Source organism: Pan paniscus, chromosome 13 (genome assembly GCF_029289425.2).
Source record: "Pan paniscus chromosome 13, NHGRI_mPanPan1-v2.0_pri, whole genome shotgun sequence".
NCBI classification, from domain to species: Eukaryota; Metazoa; Chordata; class Mammalia; order Primates; family Hominidae; genus Pan; species Pan paniscus.
Window position 1 is genome coordinate 43593062 of NC_073262.2, and position 20879 is coordinate 43613940.

The 20879-nt window shown below is 38.4% G+C and overlaps 1 protein-coding gene and 1 non-coding gene across 3 annotated transcripts in view; both read right to left on the reverse strand.

The window, feature by feature from the left end:
* The window catches only part of LOC100978345 (putative beta-actin-like protein 3), a 46547-nt gene that overhangs the window by 15153 nt on the left and 10515 nt on the right, over window positions 1-20879 (reverse strand). Inside the window, exons 5-10 of one of the 2 annotated variants that reach the window (XM_034954118.2) lie at window positions 14819-14956; window positions 12291-12361; window positions 10753-10760; window positions 6916-6978; window positions 5185-5229; window positions 4653-4837 (exon numbers count right to left, since the gene is read on the reverse strand). In XM_034954118.2, the coding sequence (XP_034810009.2) occupies window positions 4653-4837; window positions 5185-5229; window positions 6916-6978; window positions 10753-10760; window positions 12291-12361; window positions 14819-14956 (510 nt within the window). Of the gene's footprint in view, window positions 1-3251; window positions 3370-4652; window positions 4838-5184; window positions 5230-6915; window positions 6979-10752; window positions 10761-12290; window positions 12362-14818; window positions 14957-20879 lie in introns of those variants that run through there. The other variant, XM_055109340.1, reaches the window with a different exon arrangement.
* LOC117979519 (U6 spliceosomal RNA) lies at window positions 13484-13590 on the reverse strand. The gene has a single exon (XR_004670399.1). It is a non-coding gene; the product is annotated as a U6 spliceosomal RNA (small nuclear RNA).

Below are 20879 nucleotides of genomic sequence, written 5' to 3' on the forward strand. Positions count from 1 at the left end.
TTGATGAAAAAATCCTTGATAAAACGCTGGCAAACCGAATCCAGCAGCACATCAAAAACCTTATCCACCATGATCAAGTGGGCTTCATCCCTGGGATGCAAGGCTGGTTCAATATATGCAAATCAATAAATATAATCCAGCATATAAACAGAACCAAAGACAAAAACCACATGATTATCTCAATAGATGCAGAAAAGGCCTTTGACAAAATTCAAAAAAGCTTCATGCTAAAAACTCTCAATAAATTACGTACTGATGGGACATATTTCAAAATAATAAGAGCTATCTATGACAAACCCACAGCCAATATCATACTGAATGGGCAAAAACTGGAAGCATTCCCTTTGAAAACTGGCACAAGACAGGAATGCCCTCTCTCATCGCTCCTATTCAACATAGTGTTGGAAGTTCTGGCCAGGGCAATTAGGCAGGGGAAGGAAATAAAGGGTATTCAATTAGGAAAAGAGGAAGTCAAATTGTCCCTGTTTGCAGATGACATGATTGTATATCTAGAAAACCCCATTGTCTCAGCCCAAAATCTCCTTAAGCTGATAAGCAACTTCAGCAAAATCTCAGGATAAAACATCAATGTACAAAAATCACAAGCATTCTTATACACCAAAAACAGACAAACAGAGTTAAATCAGCAGTGAACTCCCATTCACAATTGCTTCAAAGAGAATAAAATACCTAGGAAACCAACTTACAAGGGACGTGAAGGACCTCTTCAAGGAGAATCACAAACCACTGCTCAATGAAATAAAAGAGGATACAAACAAATGGAAGAACATTCCATGCTCATGGGTAGGAAGAATCAATATCGTGAAAATGGCCATACTGGCCCAAGGTAATTTATAGATTCAATGCCATCTCGATCAAGCTACCAATGACTTTCTTCACAGAATTGGAAAAAACTACTTTAAAGTTCATATGGAACCAAAAAAGAGCCCACATCGCCAAGTCAATCCTAAGCCAAAAGAACAAAGCTGGAGGCATCATGCTACCTGACCTTCAAACTATACTACAAGGCTACAGTAACCAAAACAGCATGGTACTGGTACCAAAACAGAGATATAGATCAATGGAGCAGAACAGAGCCCTCAGAAATAACGCCGCATATCAACAACTATCTGATCTTTGACAAACCTGAGAAAAACAAGCAATGGGGAAAGGATTCCCTATTTAATAAATGGTGCTGGGAAAACTGGCTAGCCATATGTAGAAAGCTGAAACTGGATCCCTTCCTTACACCTTATACAAAAATTAATTCAAGATGGATTAAACACTTAAACGTTAGACCTAAAACCATAAAAACCCTAGAAGAAAATCTAGGCATTACCATTCAGGACATAGGCATGGGCAAGGACTTCATGTCTAAAATACCAAAAGCAATGGCAACAAAAGACAAAATTGACAAATGGGATCTAATTAAACTAAAGAGCTTCTGCACAGCAAAAGAAACTACCATCAGAGTGAACAGGCAAACTATAAAATGGGAGAAAATTTTCACAACCTACTCATCTGACAAAGGGCTAATATCCAGAATCTACAATGAACTCAAACAAATTTACAAGAAAAAAACAACCCCATCAAAAAGTGGGCAAAGGACACAAACAGACACTTCTCAAAAGAAGACATTTATGAAGCCAAAACACACATGAAAAAATGCTCACCATCACTGGCCATCAGAGAAATGCAAATCAAAACCACAATGAGATACCATCTCACACCAGTTAGAATGGCAATCGTTAAAAAGTCGGGAACAACAGGTGCTGGAGAGAATGTGAAGAAATACGAATACTTTTACACTGTTGGTGGGACTGTAAACTAGTTCAACCATTGTGGAAGTCAGTGCGGCAATTCCTCAGTGATCTAGAACTAGAAATATCATTTGACCCAGCCATCCCATTACTGGGTATATAGCCAAAGGACTATAAATCATGCTGCTATAAAGACACATGCACATGTATGTTTATTGCGGCACTGTTCACAATAGCAAAGACTAGGAACCAACCCAGATGTCCAACAATGATAGACTGGATTAAGAAAATGTGGCACATATACACCATGGAATACTATGCGGCCATAAAAAATGATGAGTTCATGTCCTTTGTAAGGACATGGATGAAATTGGAAATCATCATTCTCAGTAAACTATCGCAAGGACAAAAAACCAAACACCGCATGTTCTCACTCATAGGTGGGAATTGAACAATGAGAACACATGGACACAGGAAGGGGGAACATCACACTCTGGGGACTGTTGTGGGGTGTGGGGAGGGGGGAGGGATAGCATTAGGAGATATACCTAATGCTAAATGACGAGTTAATGAGTGCAGCACACCAGCATGGCACATGTATACATACGTAACTAACCTGCACATTGTGCACATGTACCCTAAAACTTAAAGTATAATAAAAAAAAATTAGTGATAATCTGGAGGAAAAACAACTCTGGAGGAGTGCTGAAATTGAAGACTTACTGGCACTGAGATCAAGAGTGAATGGAAAGAAAATTTCAGTTCATGAGTGTAGACAGTTCTTTAAGGACAACATACTTAACACTCATGACTGAGAATGATGTAATTTTCGTCCACAGTCATGGAAACGTGATAGACAAGAAATAGTAGTTTCCAAATTTTACATAACAGGTGAAGTTTTCAAATTTTATGTAACAATTATATATTTTAAAGGTTATAAAAATTATGCACATATGGCATTTAAAAATGCCAGACCAAGGTTTTAAAGGCCCCTTGAACATTTCTAGATTACATAAGCTGATTATCATTTTGTTCGTGCTTATACATAAAGACCAAGAAATACTAAAAGTCTCAAGGAGAATATTTCTTGCTTGATAAAAATCAGCTAATTCTAGGACAGTTGACACTCATCAAATATACAAAGTAACTGATCACAGTAAAATACTGAGTTCTATTAACAGGAATAAAGTGGGAGAAATGCAGGAAATAATCTTATTTTATACATGAAGTTTTCAAAATCATATGAAGTCACCGGAAAAATATGGTGAGGTGAATACTGAAATATATCCTTTTCTCAAAGGAAGGATAATGTCACGCACGCAGGGCACTTTTACAAGTAGGAGTCACTGCATTAGCAGCACCTTCCTTTTAGCACTAGGGTCAGCAAATAACCACCTGTGGGCCAAATCCAGCCCACTGCCTGTTTTTTTAAGTCAAGTATCTTGGAACACAGCCATGCTTATTCACTTTACAGTCTATAGTGTCAATTACCTGGGTGTGATGTTGCACACGTGTGGTCCCAGCTAGTAGAGAGGCTGAGGTGGGAGGATCACTAGAGCCCAGAAAGTCGAGGCTGCAGTCAGCCATGATCACACAACTGCACTCCAGCCTGGGAAACAGAGTGAGACCCTGTCTCAAGAAAATACATATATGTAGTCCACAAAGCCTAAAATATTTACTGACTAGCTCTTTGCAGAAAAAGCTGGCCAACTCCTGGTTTAGTAGATCAAAGATTCTTTGATGTATTTTAATAAAAGTTTTACCCAATATACTGAAATGTTTATATTAAATACAGATCCCCATGTACAATCCCTTGGCAATATTCAGATTGAGGGTCCCATATTTCAGCACTCAGGCACTGACAACAAAAATTTAGTAACTATCAATCTTGTTGCTAACAAGGTACAGTGTCAATGTAGCATGTAGCTTCCATTTGCAACACAGCAGATATTACAAGAATTCTAACAAGAACTCTTAAGATGTGTCATCAAACTAAACGCTTTAAATACATTTTAATTGTGAAATGATCAGTATACTCTAGATCTAACCTCATTTTTTAAAAATGGTTGCATAATACATTATTTTGGGGGTATGGAAATTGAGCTATTTCCCATTGATAAGGAATTAGAATAGCTGCAAATTTTTTATATAATAATGCTATAATAAATGTCCTTATACGTAAGTATACATGTAACATATCTATACAAATATCCTTTATATGTATTATATATCCTTACTCTGTTATATATGTGTGTTGTGTGAATATGCTACTAAATTAATGTTCAAAATGTATTTACCAACCGTGTATGAAATGTCTTTTTCAATGAAACCATTTCCTTTGCAGCAACACGGATGGAGCTGGAGGCCATTATCCTAAGCAAACTAATGCAGGAACAGAAAATCAAATGCCACATATTCTTACTCATTAGTGGGAACTAAACATGAGAACTCATGGACACAAAGAGGAGAATAACAGACACTGGGGCCTACTTGAGGGTGGAGCGTGGCAGGAGGGAGACGACCAAAAAACTACCTTTCGAGTATTTTGTTTATTATGTGGCTGGTGAAATAATCTGTACCCCAAACCTCCATGATACAGTTTACCTATATAATAAACCTGCACATGTACCCCAAAGCTAAAATAAAAGTTCACTGAAAAGAGAAGAAAATGCCTTTTCCCTCACATTTGCCAATACTGGCTATTTTTCAAATAAATTAATGACTGGAAAAAAATGGTAACTCATTGTTTGCTGATTTTCTTTTTTCTGATTAACAGGCAAGGCTGAATATCCTAATAAAAGTATAAAATTTGTTCATCATGACTATTAGCCCAAATTAGGATTAGTTTGACAGCACATAGTTACCTCCTGTTCAATGTTGCCATAGGCTCACCTGTGATACTCTTCATTCTCAGTGTCAGGAAATTGCTGGCTTTCAGGTGTTCTGCTCTTCCTTGGAGGAATTAATCCATCATCACCATTGCCAGCAGTGGCACCATTAGTCAGGTTTTCTGGGAATCCCACATGAGTACTTCCCTGCTTCTTCATTTCTTCTTCAATAGCCATAAAATCTTCTAGCTGGAAAGTACACAGAGTAAGAAATTATCTACTTTAGCCACATTATCTATTCATAATCAGACTAAAACCAAGAAAGATAAAATAATTGGTCCAAAGCTCCTAAAGTGGCATTACCTAGCATTTAACGGCACCATTCGGGATTATTCCATAATAATGAAAGAATATCTCTGGGGTTTGCATCTCTTTAAAATTCAATGTACAGAATTCTGAGTTAAGTATTAAATTTTTCACTGATGATTTATGCTACTTACATGATAGGATCATGTATGCCTACATTTACTACACTTTGTTAAACAACATAGTGTAAAAATCTAATTCAACACAAACATTTGAATATAAAGGTATACCTCTCTATCACCATCCTTATTTATTTCTGGTTCTTGAGACATTTTCTGCAGATGCAAAAACAAAAGGTTAATTTCCTTGTTGTATTTCTGTGACATTTCCTCTTTTGGAGTGCATGTTTTTAAATTAATTTTATTCTTAAGTAATCAAGTATGGACAATAAAAATTAGAAAATAATTAAAATTAAACTGTTAAAATAAATAAATAATAATTAAAATTAAGAATTAACTTTTTAATCTATGTTTAGCTACTGCCACATTACTAGCTTCTAACATGTGAAAAATAATTCACCTTAGACAACGGGAGAAAAAAACATGAACCAGCAAACTTAACTTTGTCACTATTTGTTTGGACTAAACTTAATTTGTTATGTGTTAATCTACCAAAAATGAATCAGCAGATGATTTGTAGTGTTGCAAAATCTTCCTCACTTGCAAAGAGTTTACCTCACGAAACCCTAACTAGTGAGCACCTACAGTGCACTGAAGTGCTTTTTTAAAAGATCCCTAACTGGATTGTAGGCACCCTTTAAACTATTAGGAGCCAAAATCAACACCAAACAGAAAGAAATGGAAATTCTCAAATTTTAATTAAAATTATATACTGTAATATGATAGTGTTATGTATCCAGATTATCTAATTAAGTCCAGTTCTAATACATTCTAATGTGTACTAATGACAGCAGATAAAAATTTTTAATCTATACTGATTTTCTGTAACTGAAATAAATCAGAATGTTACTGTGTTTGTGCACTAACACCAAAGGTTCCATTCTGCAAGATATGATTCTTGTAATAGGCAGTTGGGTTGCTTTTATGATCTGGTTCCCTCCCTGAACAGAAACACTGAGGTCAATGAGAGACAAGGCAGAATATATCTTTAACCTTGGTATCAGTGACTGGCAATATAAAACCACAGATTTTCAATCACTGGCCATGATTACTCTTTAACCATGAATCCAGCTCAGGGACCATCAGTGTTACATTGTTCATAATTCCCATTACTTAATTATATGATTCAATAATTGATGTTACTTTCTTTATCATGTTACGGTGTTGTAAAAATAAAAGAACAAACAAAGTTCTGAAATTTGTTTTTGCCTCTATTCCAAAAGGAAAGATAAGCTATAAGCTAATCAAGAAGGCAGATAAGAATATTTTAAAATAAGAGTATTTTAAATTTTATAGTGGGTTATATTGAAGTTAAATATCAAATATTAAATTAGAATCTACTGATTCTTCTGTTAATAAGGTTACTGAATTTATTACAATAAATTTTAAGAATCTATTAAAATATTCTTTTTTTTTTTTTTTTTTGAGACGGAGTCTTGCTCTGTCACCCAGGCTGGATCGTAGTGGCGGATCTCGGCTCACTGCAACCTCCACCTCCCAGGTTCATGCCATTCTCCTGCCTCAGCCTCCTGAGTAGCTGGGACTACAGGCACCCGCCACCACACCCAGCTAAGTTTTTGTATTTTTAGTAGAGATGGGGTTTCACCGTGTTAGCCAGGATGGTCTTGATCTCCTGATCTCGTGATCCGCCCACCTCAGCCTCTCAAGGTGCTGGAATTACAGGCGTGAGCCACCGCTCCTAGCCAAAAGATTCTTAAAAAAAGAATCTATTGATTCTCAAAGCCTAGTCTCATAGGTAATTTCATTTGGACTATCTAATATTATTAAGGCAAAAAAAAAAAAAACATTAAACCAAAAGTTTAAATTTAAAAGTTTCCATGCCTCTGGCTGGCTATTTTCACTTCCTTTAAGCCTTTGTGACTCTTCCTCTGATGTCAGCTTAGTCTTGTTCTGTTGAAAAATCGATATATTCAGTTAAAATCAACCACTTAGAACAGTTAAAAATTATTGCCTTTTAAAAACAGATTTAAGACATTTCATTTCATAAATTGAGTGTTTAATCTTTCGTGAAATTGTCATTTAAGAAAAAATTCTCAAAAACTTGAAAAAACCACTTGGGGAGATACCAGATGTCACCAGATTGAAGACATACAAACATGTCAAAAATTCCCTTACAAATTCATCCACCCAACATCAATGAACAAACCCACCAGAAACACAGCTTCAAAATACAGCAGAAACATATAAGGTGACACAGTATACTGTTCTCCACTTCCTAATAGTACCTTATAAATGATTTCCAAAATCACTGCTGACACCTTTATTAGTGTACAACATCTTCCTAATATCTAAAATGTTTCCCTCCACTATTCTGAAAGATTTATTTTCATTTTTTTTTTATGAGTCAGGGTCTTGCTCTGTCACCAGACTGGAATGCAGTGGTGCGATCAGCTCACTGCAACCTCCGACTCCCTGGTTCAAGCGATTCTCCTGCCTCAGTCTCCTGAGTAGCTGTGATTACAGGCAACCACAACCACACCCAGCTGATTTTTGTATTTTTAGTAGATATGGGGTTTCACCATTGGACAGGATGGTCTCGATCTCCTGACCTCGTGATCCCCTCCAGAAGTGCTGGGATTACAGGTGTGAGCCACCACACCTGGCCTTATTTTCATCTTTTGAAACAATGCTATGTGAAGTCTTCCTTGATTCTGCATGTCTTTCCCCAAATAAACAGGTACCTCCTTGCTTGAGGCTGCCTTAGTACGTTACTGATTTTTCTACTGCATCTTTACCACCTAAACTGTACATTATTCCTCCATGTCTGTCCCCTCTGCTCCAAGACTGCAGGGGAGAGTCTTGCACATCATCTTTGTAAAAACAGTCTTTGTTTTACTCAAAAATTTTTCATTGAGTCCTGCTACATATATGCTAGGTGTTAGGGTCTAAAAAGAATGAAAATAAAGCATGTCAGGGATGGCTTTTCTAGAAAACATGCCCAAGCAGAGACTTAAATATTGAGACTAGCCAGATTAAAAGGGGAGAGGGCAGGAAAGGGTGACAGTATGCCACGCAGCAGCAAGAGCAGGAGCGAGGCCTGAAAGAATGAAAGTATTTGCCTACAATAGAAGGATGAGTGAGTAGGGCATTACCAGCAGCTCAGTAATGCCAGAGAAAGGGCACACAGGGAAAAGGGCTAAAGATGGAGAGTGGGGCAGAAGTCAGATTATGAAAGCCTTATGTGTAATTTTAAGATGCTTGGACATTAACGTTCGAGAGTGGTCCTGGGTCCTATCTGCATTAGACATAGATCACTTTAAATGCCAAAACCAATATTCCTAGTCAACTATTATTCATTAAGACAAGGTGACAGATAGCTCATGTGGACACAGCTGAGATGGTACTATGTAGCAAATTCTAAACAATTCTCATGAACACTTGGAAAGTCAATTCTATAATGAAGTCATACAAATTATAATAAATCAGTAAATATTTGGTTTGGGAAGATACTTTGTAAAGTTATAGTGCATATGAATACAACTAAGAGTTGTGACTTCAGAACTGTGACAATAAATTAAAGAAACCACATTGTGTTTGAGTCAGCAATCTTTAGATTTGTATCCAGTCTTCCCATCCAGTCCATAAATTCTAAGTATAATCCTGGCACTCACTCTTAAGTTTACATTAAATACTATCTCATACAAAAAAACATTCTTTCTCTTACTTCTTTTTATTATTCATATGTTGCCTTCTTTAAAGGAAGAACACAAAAATGCCCTGCTAAAAAGATTCTGATTGGCTGCAGGCGGCAAGAGGGAAAAACACAAAGCACGTTTTGCAGAAAATGATTATTTAGAAGTCAGAACTATGACATGAAGCCAAGCAGGGCACTCTAGGACTGAATTTGCTGTGCTGCCTTCATACGCTCCTTGCTCTTTCTTTTCTGGCAGCTGTGACTCACACAGGTCATGGAGAGTATCATTCCCTAAGAGGAACAACTCCGATATTCATCTTTATCTATTAAGTTCATCTGTCCCAATTCTGTGTTCTGTGGATGCTGACTTTCGGTCACGGATGGTGATATACGTGGACATTTATCATCAACTTTCAGATTCTTGGATCTTTGACAAGTCTTATTACTGAGAGTCAAACTAGCAGGATGCGAGTTATAAATGCTGGTCATCCAATTACCTACTCAAAATATCCTACACGAATATTCTATTAAACTTGCATAGAAAAAAATTAGTCATTCCTGCTGCCCTGCTGCTCTTTGTTCTTCTGTATTCACCAGAATATTTCCTACTCTTTCCTCATGTCCAGGTTAAATACTAGTGTACAACCTGGAAACCTGTAAATCCTCTGAGATTTCTCTCTGTCCCCCAAGCCTTTCTCATTCAATTATCACTAGATCATATTGACTATACCTCTCTTCTGCCTCCGTTTTATATTCCCACTGCCACTGGGAACACAAACATTTACAAAATGGCTTTTATTTAAAAGAAAACTGCAAACTCTAAATGTTATTTCTTACATGAAAAAAATTAAGCAAAACAAATGAAAAAGGCATAACGAAGGCTAACATATTAAAATGAGTAACTGAGATTCCTAACGTTATTTATTTCACCATGGATGGGTGAAAACCTTATAATACATTGATACTAGTCCAAGGATGTGTGACATGGAAACTATAGCTGACTACTGCAAAAGCTTCCTTTGTCTCCTGGTTTCTTTACACGGTTATCTTCCATCAATCCCAGGAAACTATAGGCCACAGGCCAAATCCAATCTGCCTTATGGCTTTGTAAATAAAGTTTTATAGGAACTCAGTCATGCCTGTTTGCTTACATATAATCATGGTGGCTTTCACACTACAACAGCAGACAACAGCAGGGTTAAGCAGACATGACAGAGACCACATAGTCTAAAATATTTTCCACCTGGTCCTTTACAGAAAAAGCTTGCTAACCCATTTTACACCATAACCAGAATGCCTTAATACTCAAATTTAATCTTGTGACTCCCCAGCACAAATTTCTCCAATGAGCCCCTGCAGCACACATTGTTGGCTCCCTATCAATAGCCATTCCTCATTCTTTCTTGCAAAAGAAACAAAAGTCTATTGGGATATTTATTATCCCAATCCCCCTCCTCAGCCTCAGAAACAGAAATGTTTATTCTAAGCTAATCAGGTATTTGCTTTCCCAGTGCCTGGTTTAGGAATGAGCATGTGGTGTGACCCAGCCAACGAAATGTTACAGGAAGCCCCTTGCATGCTTCTAAGTTTTCTCCCTGTTTAAAAGACACACGTGAAGAAAAGCAGCCCTTGTGATGTTGTGTTGTGAGAACATGATGTTTGGAGCTGCTGGGGACTAGCCAACCATGAAAGGAGACGTGAATAAAACACTGCCAACACCACAGCTGAAAGAGGGACGGGTGGGATCCTAGGATATCAATGAACAAAAAAACAATTCTGGTTCCTACTGTTTTAGCCGCTGCTCATCTAGTATTTGCAGTCCAAAGCATTCTACCTGGTAAATTTCCCATGGCCCACAGGATAAGATCTACTCATTTCTATAGTATTAAAAAGTCTATCATAAACTTGCCTTAGCTAACTATTCACCTCTTTCCCAACCTCTGGTATCTCACACTTTTGGTACTAGCAAAAGTGAACTGCTCAGAAACCCTGCAAAGTCCACTCAAGCATCTTGTCTTTTGCACTTGCTGCTCTTTCTGCCAAACAGGCAATCTCATCAGATGTTCCTTCTGGCAAACACACAATCTCACTACATGTTCCTTCTGCCAAACATTCTTCTTCTGCTTCTTTACCTAGAAAAATTCTTCTCTCTCTGCATGCTTACCTTAAATCATACCTACTTTTTTCCAAAACTTTCATTCCTCATCACATATGTCTGGCACATAATCAATATATAATAAATCATAATTATAAGCTTCCAGTGGGCATCTAGCACACAGTAAGCACTGAATAAAGTAGTAAAATAATGAAAATGACAATGATATAAGCTCCTGTATGCCTTTTTAATTGTGTTCTTTAGCATTAGAAAAATAGTATCTAAAAGACATTTGATAGCTTTTTGTTAAGTGGACAAGTGAAAACATAAATAGAAATGTTTTCTTTGTGAATTCCATTGAAAAAGCACAGAAATGAAATAGAGACAGCTCTATTATGAGCAACTTAAAGATCAAAACCACATCTATTCCATCTTTGCCTCCTGCAACTTATAAAACCTAACTTACAGAAGCTCTTTGACAAATAGATGGCTAAATTAAAGGTGTCCTCATAAAGTTTGGATTATATAATGTATTAGGTGTCCACAACCAGGTAGCATACTAGCATTTTTGTTAGTGTGAAACATTTTTCTGCTCTTATTATAATTTGCTGAGCCTAGAGTTGGGCAATTTGTATATTTATTATGACAATCTTTTGGCAAATGGTAGCAGAGCACCTTGTTCTAACAAAATTACTGTTATCATGACAATTAGCCAGCAGGTAGAAGAACACATCTTGTTCCAACAAAGTAAATATATCTCTTTCCAACTTCAAATGAGGAGGAATGAAGTCAATAATAGTGAGACCTTATTGGGACAAGCATATGTAACATGACTTGTGCTTCAGTGTTCTTTTGTGATCAAAAATTCCTTACTTTTACTTTTTTTATCTATGGTAGGACCACGCAGAGCAGGGGTCCTCAACTCCCGGGCCACAGACTCATACCAGTCCATGGACTATTATGAACCACACCACACAGGAGGAGGTGAGCAGCAGGCAAGCCAGGGAAGCTTTACCTGTACTTACAGCCACACACCATGGCTCATATTACCGCCTGAACTCTGCCTCCAGGCAGATCAGTGATAGCATTAGATACTCATTGGAGCATGAAACCTATTGTGAACTGCCCATCTGAAGGATCTAGGTTGTGTACTTCACATGAGAATCTAATGCCTGATGATCTGTCACTGTCTCCCTTTGCCCCCAGAAGGGACCATCTAGTTGCAGGGAAACAAGCTCAGAGCTTCCACTGATTCCACATTATGGTAAGTTGTATAATTATTTCATTATATATTACAATGTAATAATAATATAAAGTAGCACAATAAGTATAATGTGACTGAATAATCCTGAAACCATCCCCACCTTCCCCCAGCCCATGGAAAGATTGTCTTCCACAAAACTGGTCCCTGGTGCCAAAAAGGTTGGGGACAACTAACCTAAAGTAATTCACTAACACAAGTCTTACCTGGATTGCTGTTTTCAGAAGAGATTTTTAACATCTGTTTTTCTTTGTAGTCAGAAAGTAACTGGAAAATTCTATGTGTAAAAATGTAATAAACCAAATTACTATTTTAATACTGATATAAAACATACTTACCAAATGTAAAATTCTTAAGCATATTTCAAACAATATCAGAATATCAGAACCCAACAGTATTACCCCGTCCACTTATGAGTACATTCTACAAACTTCTCTTTAAGCTTCTAATTAAAGAAGAAAAAAATGTAACGTGAAATACTCATAAATCAAGGGCACTGTGACCCAGTAAATTAGCTCGCATTAACCTGATATAATAGAAAGTGTCCCAACTCTGCATAAGTCCTAGCTCCATAATGAACAGCTATTTGTTCTTGGACAACTTGCTTCTCTTAGGCTCAATGTCTTCTTCAACAAAGTGAGGACTTTGCTGCCTTATTTCACTAGGTTGTTATAAAGATTTAACAAGATAACATTTTTTAAAAGCTGAGAGAAATAGTAAAGCAATGGAATAATCTGTTCCTAAACTTTATGACTGAAATTATCTTGGAATCCCAAATAAAACCCAATGCGTATTTTGTTCATAGGTTCTAATATGCAAATGTTGCAGTTTTCAGAAAATATTATTAAGTCCTAATTTTGCTTCTTAGTTGTCCTACTCCTTATGGCTTATAATTCAGTGCATCTCAACTATGTGATAGTTTGTAACTAAATTTATTCATAAATATCGCATTAAAGTAGATAATGTGATTGTCCACTATTACGGAGTTGATCAATCACGCCAAGGGCAGAAAAACCAATGGATGTTAAGACCTGACTTGGACCAACGATCCTTCTCTACAGACTCAAACTCTCAGCCAGTAGATGTCTGTTAGGATAATGCTTTATATTGATGTTCAATTCCAGCTGACATGGGAGACCAAAAGTCTACTTTTATTTTTTTTTAGTTTCCACGGAGAAGTAGTAAGCTGACATTCTGTCATTTTTGACATACATACTAACAATATATTTTGCACCAAACATGTTATTCAGGTCTAAGTCATCTCATAGACCATCTTACATGACTATTTTTGCAGCACAAATCACAATTTCAATATTTTTGTGGCACCCATTTTGCTTTGATTCACACTATTTCCTTAGAGCTAGTCAGCAAATAGTCAAATGACCTTCCAGTGACTGCACAAAATATGGAATGCTTCAAAGATTTGTGCTGCCTCCTTATGCAGAAGCCATGCTAACTTTCTCCGTATTGTTCCAATTTTAGAATATGTGCCGCCAAAGCAAGCACAAAGCCCTACTTTTACACATGCCTAGTGATGAGTCATGGACAAGGCTTGGCTCTGTTAAGTCCAACTAACCTACTTGAGATTCTGAGAATTCTCTTCAAAGGCTTCCTGTGAGCTAGAATTTGAAAATATTTTAAAATCTTGAGCTAGAGATGGAAGTAGCTTGGACAATTTTCATTATCATGTAAATCAGATCACTCAAGGGGCCAACCACAGCTGGGAGCCACTGCTCAGGGGAAGGTTCATATGGGACTTTCTACTGCCCAAGGTTCTATACAGGATATAAAGGTGCCTCACAGTACAGATCTGGTAGCAAAGAGGAAACAAACACTGATCCCTTTCTGCCACATTATTTGAACCCCTCTCACCCTTTAGAACAAGCCCACCTAATATCTGGTAGAGAAAAGACCAACAACAGCCTCAAAGGATCTCTTACCATGAAGGTCTCAGCTAATTCCTGGCTAAGATGTGGGTTCCACATTAGGTTCTGAATATGTGGGGAAGGGTCAATTTGCTCACTTTGTGTGCGGATAAAGTCAGGATGCCCAGCGGCCAGAGCAGGGGCCTGGTGCTCTGGGAACAATGGCATATAAGCATAGGTATGGGAACTAAAAAACATGAAAGTCACTGTATGAATCACCATGAAGACCTGAGGGATCTGAATCTACCAATTCATCTTAAGACAGCAGGACCAGTTTGAGTGGCAACAATGCAGCAACAGAATCAATGGAAACAACAGAATGATTGCAATGTCCTTTTTTTTCCTCCTCCTTCTGACTTGATAAAAGGGACTGTCTTCCTTGGATTTAGTGAACCCCTTCGGTTCTTGAAAAATTCAAGGAGTATGTAGGACATATTGCCCAGAAGACAGTACAAGACTTTCTGCTAAACTGGACATTTCAAGACCCAAATACCTAATCAGAAAAATTAAAGATGTGACACTATTTTTTATCCCTGCATAGGTGTTATGCTTGGATCAAATGAACAATGCTGGGATCTCTAAGGATAAAGGTCTTAAAAGTCCTGAGATAAAGAATCCTGCACCCATTGGTACTTCTAACTTGTCTTGCTTTTTGTCTGATTTCTGGCTGATGCAGGGGACTAACTCACTGCCACTAGAAAACTACCTGAACGAAACTATGACATCTCACCTGATATGTAAGATGCAACTGTTATAATTATTTTAAACCTCAATTTAGCATTAACTAGCCTTTTAATGTAAACACTTACACATGATGATGACTAGAAACAGCATACTCTCTGGCCATCTGTCCCGATAGATCTTGAGAAGATACATCAACATTTTGCTCAAGTACAGGGCTGACTATACTTGCTGATCCACAACATACAGCAAGTATGAGAGCAGTTCTAAAATGACAGAGATAGGAACTGTAATAAAGTTATTTTTAAAGCTAATTTGATATACTTTACCAATTTAACACCTTGCCTGTCCGTGCAGAATCAAACATTTACATGCAATAAAAGACATAAGCATCTTGAGGGCTCAAGTGTTCATCTTTCTAAAATACCACAAAGGTAAAAAGAAAGGGACCAAAAAAAGCCTCTCATCTCAGTGGGGTATTGCATAGCAGAAGCTACTAATTAAACGTCCTTTGATGGGCAAGAAACAATGTTAGGGCCACTTATCTGAAGTGGACAAAGATTAAAATGAAGATTTTGTCACAGCTTCCCTAGACTGATATGCTGTAATAGAAAATCAGCTAGGGGGTAAGAGAAATAAGAGCTCTCTGCATGCTCAAAGCAGTATTAATAATGGTAAGAATAGTAGTCACAGGAGTTTCAGTTAATGGTGCCAATAACCATGTGCTAGGCACTGAATTAAATGCCACATGTATCTTTCTTACTTATGCACAGCCAACTTTGAAGGATATATTCTCCTACTTTTCATATATGACAACATATTTGGTGGTAAATAACGTCCCCAAGTCACACACTTAGCAAGTAAGAAAGTTAGGAATTAACCCAGTCTTGTGTGAATCCAAAGCCTAGCTCTTTTCTCTTTATCAGCCACCTACGGCTTGCCTTCATTAAAGGAAAAGTGTATCCACTTAAAACTATCTTCACTCCCTCTCTCCATACCAATTAAAAATAAAAATAAAAAATACACTAGAAATAAAAAAGGAAAAAAGCTGTTGAACCCACAGTATGTGGGAACAGCAATTAATTGTCATGTAGGGATAAGCTAACATTAATATTCTTCAAAGAAAGCAACTTAAAGCTGAGTCATCGAAAAGACAAAAGGATTTTCAACCCCTATTTATGTTTAATACAGCATATTTAGTGGAAAAGCATGTAAGACACAGAGGTTAAAAACTATTAGAAAGGGTTAAGAAGTGGATAGGAGGAGCCAAGATGGCCGAATAGGAACAGCTCCGGTCTACAGCTCCCAGCGTGAGCGACGCAGAAGACGGGTGATTTCTGCATTTCCATCTGAGGTACTGGGTTCATCTCACTAGGGAGTGCCAGACAGTGGGCACAGGCCAGTGGGTGCGCGCACCGTGCGCGAGCCGAAGCAGGGCGAGGCATTGCCTCACCTGGGAAGCGCAAGGGGTCAGGGAGTTCCCTTTCCGAGTCAAAGAAAGGGGTGACGGACGCACCTGGAAAATCGGGTCACTCCCACCCGAATATTGCGCTTTTCAGACGGGCTTAAAAAACGGTGCACCAGGAGACTATATCCCACACCTGGCTCGGAGGGTCCTATGCCCACGGAATCTCGCTGATTGCTAGCACAGCAGTCTGAGATCAAACTGCAAGGTGGCAGCGAGGCTGGGGGAGGGGCACCCGCCATTGCCCAGGCTTGCTTAGGTAAACAAAGCAGCCGGGAAGCTCGAACTGGGTGGAACCCACCAGAGCGCAAGGAGGCCTCCCTGCCTCTGTAGGCTCCACCTCTGGGGGCAGGGCACAGACAAACAAAAAGACAGCAGTAACCTCTGCAGACTTAAATGTCCCTGTCTGACAGCTTTGAAGAGAGCAGTGGTTCTCCCAGCATGCAGCTGGAGATCTGAGAACGGGCAGACTGCCTCCTCAAGTGGGTCCCTGACCCCTGACCCCCGAGCAGCCTAACTGGGAGGCACCCCCCAGCAGGGGCACACTGACACCTCACATGGCAGGGTATTCCAACAGACCTGCAGCTGAGGGTCCTGTCTGTTAGAAGGGAAACTAACAAACAGAAAGGACATCCACACCGAAAACCCATCTGTACATCACCATCATCAAAGACCAAAAGTAGATAAAACCACAAAGATGGGGAAAAAACAGAACAGAAAAACTGGAAACTCTAAAACGCAGAGCGCCTCTCCTCCTCCAAAGGAACGCAGTTCCTCACCAGCAACGGAACAAAGCTGGATGGAGAATGATTTTGACGAGCTGAGAGAAGAAGGGTTCAGACGATCAAATTACTCTGAGCTACAGGAGGACATTCAAACCAAAGGCAAAGAAGTTGAAAACTTTGAAAAATATTTAGAAGAATGTATAACTAGAATAATCAATACAGACAAGTGCTTAAAGGAGCTGATGGAGCTGAAAACCAAGGCTCGAGAACTACGTGAAGAATGCAGAAGCCTCAGGAGCTGATGTGATCAACTGGAAGAAAGGGTATCAGCGATGGAAGATGAAATGAATGAAATGAAGTGAGAAGGGAAGTTTAGAGAAAAAAGAATAAAAAGAAATGAGCAAAGCCTCCAAGAAATATGGGACTATGTGAAAAGACCAAATCTACGTCTGATTGGTGTACCTGAAAGTGATGCGGAGAATGGAACCAAGTTGGAAAACACTCTGCAGGATATTATCCAGAACTTCCCCAATCTAGCAAGGCAGGCCAACGTTCAGATTCAGGAAATACAGAGAACGCCACAAAGATACTCCTCAAGAAGAGCAACTCCAAGACACATAATTGTCAGATTCACCAAAGTTGAAATGAAGGAAAAAATGTTAAGGGCAGCCAGAGAGAAAGGTCGGGTTACCCTCAAAGGGAAGCCCATCAGACTAACAGCGGACCTCTCGGCAGAAACCCTACAAGCCAGAAGAGAGTGGGGGCCAACATTCAACATTCTTAAAGAAAAGAATTTTCAACCCAGAATTTCATATCCAGCCAAACTAAGCTTCATAAGTGAAGGAGAAATAAAATACTTTATAGACAAGCAAATGCTGAGAGATTTTGTCACCACCAGGCCTGCCCTAAAAGAGCTCCTGAAGAAAGTGCTAAACATGGAAAGGAACAACCGGTACCAGCCACTGCAAAATCATGCCAAAATGTAAAGACCATCGAGACTAGGAAGAAACTGCATCAACTAACGAGCAAAATCACCAGCTAACATCATAATGACAGGATCAAATTCACATATAACAATATTAACTTTAAATGTAAACGGACTAAATGCTCCAATTAAAAGACACAGGCTGGCAAGTTGGATAAAGAGTCAAGACCCATCAGTGTGCTGTATTCAGGAAACCCATCTCACGTGTAGAGACACACATAGGCTCAAAATAAAAGGATGGAGGAAGATCTACCAAGCAAATGGAAAACAAAAAAAGGCAGGGGTTGCAATCCTAGTCTCTGATAAAACAGACTTTAAACCAACAAAGATCAAAAGAGACAAAGAAGGCCATTACATAATGGTAAAGGGATCAATTCAACAAGAGGAGCTAACTATCCTAAATATATATGCACCCAATACAGGAGCACCCAGATTCATAAAGCAAGTCCTGAGTGACCTACAAAGAGACTTAGACTCCCACACATTAATAATGGGAGACTTTAACACCCCACTGTCAACATTAGACAGATCAAGAAGACAGAAAGTCAACAAGGATACCCAGGAATTGAACTCAGCTCTGCACCAAGCAGACCTAATAGACATCTACAGAACTCTCCACCCCAAATCAACAGAATATACATTTTTTTCAGCACCACACCACACCTATTCCAAAATTGACCATATAGTTGGAAGTAAAGCTCTCCTCAGCAAATGTAAAAGATCAGAAATTATAACAAACTATCTCTCAGACCACAGTGCAATCAAACTAGAACTCAGGATTAAGAATCTCACTCAAAGCCGCTCAACTACATGGAAACTGAACAACCTGCTCCTGAATGACTACTGGGTACATAACGAAATGAAGGCAGAAATAAAGATGTTCTTTGAAACCAACGAGAACAAAGACACAACATACCAGAATCTCTGGGACGCATTCAAAGCAGTGTGTAGAGGGAAATTTATAGCACTAAATGCCCACAAGAGAAAGCAGGAAAGATCCAAAATTGACACCCTAACATCACAATTAAATGAACTAGAAAAGCAAGAGCAAACACATTCAAAAGCTAGCAGAAGGCAAGAAATAACTAAAATCAGAGCAGAACTGAAGGAAATAGAGACACAAAAAACCCTTCAAAAAATCAATGAATCCAGGAGCTGGTTTTTTGAAAGAATCAACAAAATTGATAGACCGCTAGCAAGACTAATAAAGAAAAAAAGAGAGAAGAATCAAATAGACACAATAAAAAATGATAAAGGGGATATCACCACCGATCCCACAGAAATACAAACTACCATCAGAGAATACTACAAACACCTCTACGCAAACAAACTAGAAAATCTAGAAGAAATGGATACATTCCTTGACACATACACTCTCCCAAGATTAAACCAGGAAGAAGTTGAATTTCTGAATAGACCAATAACAGGCTCTGAAATTGTGGCAATAATCAATAGTTTACCAACCAAAAAGAGTCCAGGACCAGATGGATTCACAGCCAAATTCTACCAGAGGTACAAGGAGGAACTGGTACCATTCCTTCTGAAACTATTCCAATCAATAGAAAAAGAGGGAATCCTCCCTAACTCATTTTATGAGGCCAGCATCATTCTGATACCAAAGCTGGGCAGAGAAACAACCAAAAAAGAGAATTTTAGACCAATATCCTTGATGAACATTGATGAAAAAATCCTCAATAAAATACTGGCAAACCAAATCCAGCAGCACATCAAAAAGCTTATCCACCATGATCAAGTGGGCTTCATCCCTGGGATGCAAGGCTGGTTCAATATACGCAAATCAATAAATGTAATCCAGCATATAAACAGAACCAAAGACAAAAACCACATGATTGTCTCAATAGATGCAGAAAAAGCCTTTGACAAAATTCAACAACCCTTCATGCTAAAAACTCTCAAAAAATTAGGTATTGATGGGACATATTTCAAAATAATAAGAGCTATCTATGACAAACCCACAGCCAATATCATACTGAATGGGCAAAAACTGGAAGCATTCCCTTTGAAAACTGGCACAAGACAGGGATGCCCTCTCTCACCGCTCCTATTCAACATAGTGTTGGAAGTTCTGGCCAGGGCAATCAGGCAGGAGAAGGAAATAAAGGGTATTCAATTAGGAAAAGAGGAAGTCAAATTGTCCCTGTTTGCAGATGACATGATTGTTTATCTAGAAAACCCCAACGTCTCAGCCCAAAATCTCCTTAAGTTGATAAGCAACTTCAGCAAAATCTCAGGATACAAAATCAATGTACAAAAAACACGCATTCTTATACACCAACAACAGACAAACAGAGAGCCAAATCATGAGTGAACTCCCATTCACAATTGCTTCAAAGAGAATAAAATACCTAGGAATCCAACTTACAAGGGATGTGAAGGACCTCTTCAAGGAGAACTACAAACCACTGCTCAAGGAAATAAAAGAGGATACAAACAAATGGAAGAACATTCCATGCTCATGGGTAGGAAGAATCAATATCGTGAAAATGGCCATACTGCCCAAGATAATTTACAGATTCAATGCCATCCCCATCAAGCTACCAATGACTATCTTCACAGAATTGGAAAAAACTACTTTAAAGTTCATATGGAACCAAAAAAGAGCCCACATCGCCAAGTCAATCCTAAGCCAAAAGAACAAAGCTGGAGGCATCACACTACCTGACTTCAAACTATACTACAAGGCTACAGTAACCAAAACAGCATGGTACTGGTACAAAAACAGAGATATAGATCAATGGAACAGAACAGAGCCCTCAGAAATAACGCCGCATACCTACAGCTATCTGATCTTTGACAAACCTGAGAAAAACAAGCAATGGGGAAAGGATTCCCTATTTAATAAATGGTGCTGGGAAAACTGGCTAGCCATATGTAGAAAGCTGAAACTGGATCCCTTCCTTACACCTTATACAAAAATCAATTCAAGATGGATTAAAGATTTAAACGTTAGACCTAAAACCATAAAAACCCTAGAAGAAAACATAGGCGTTACC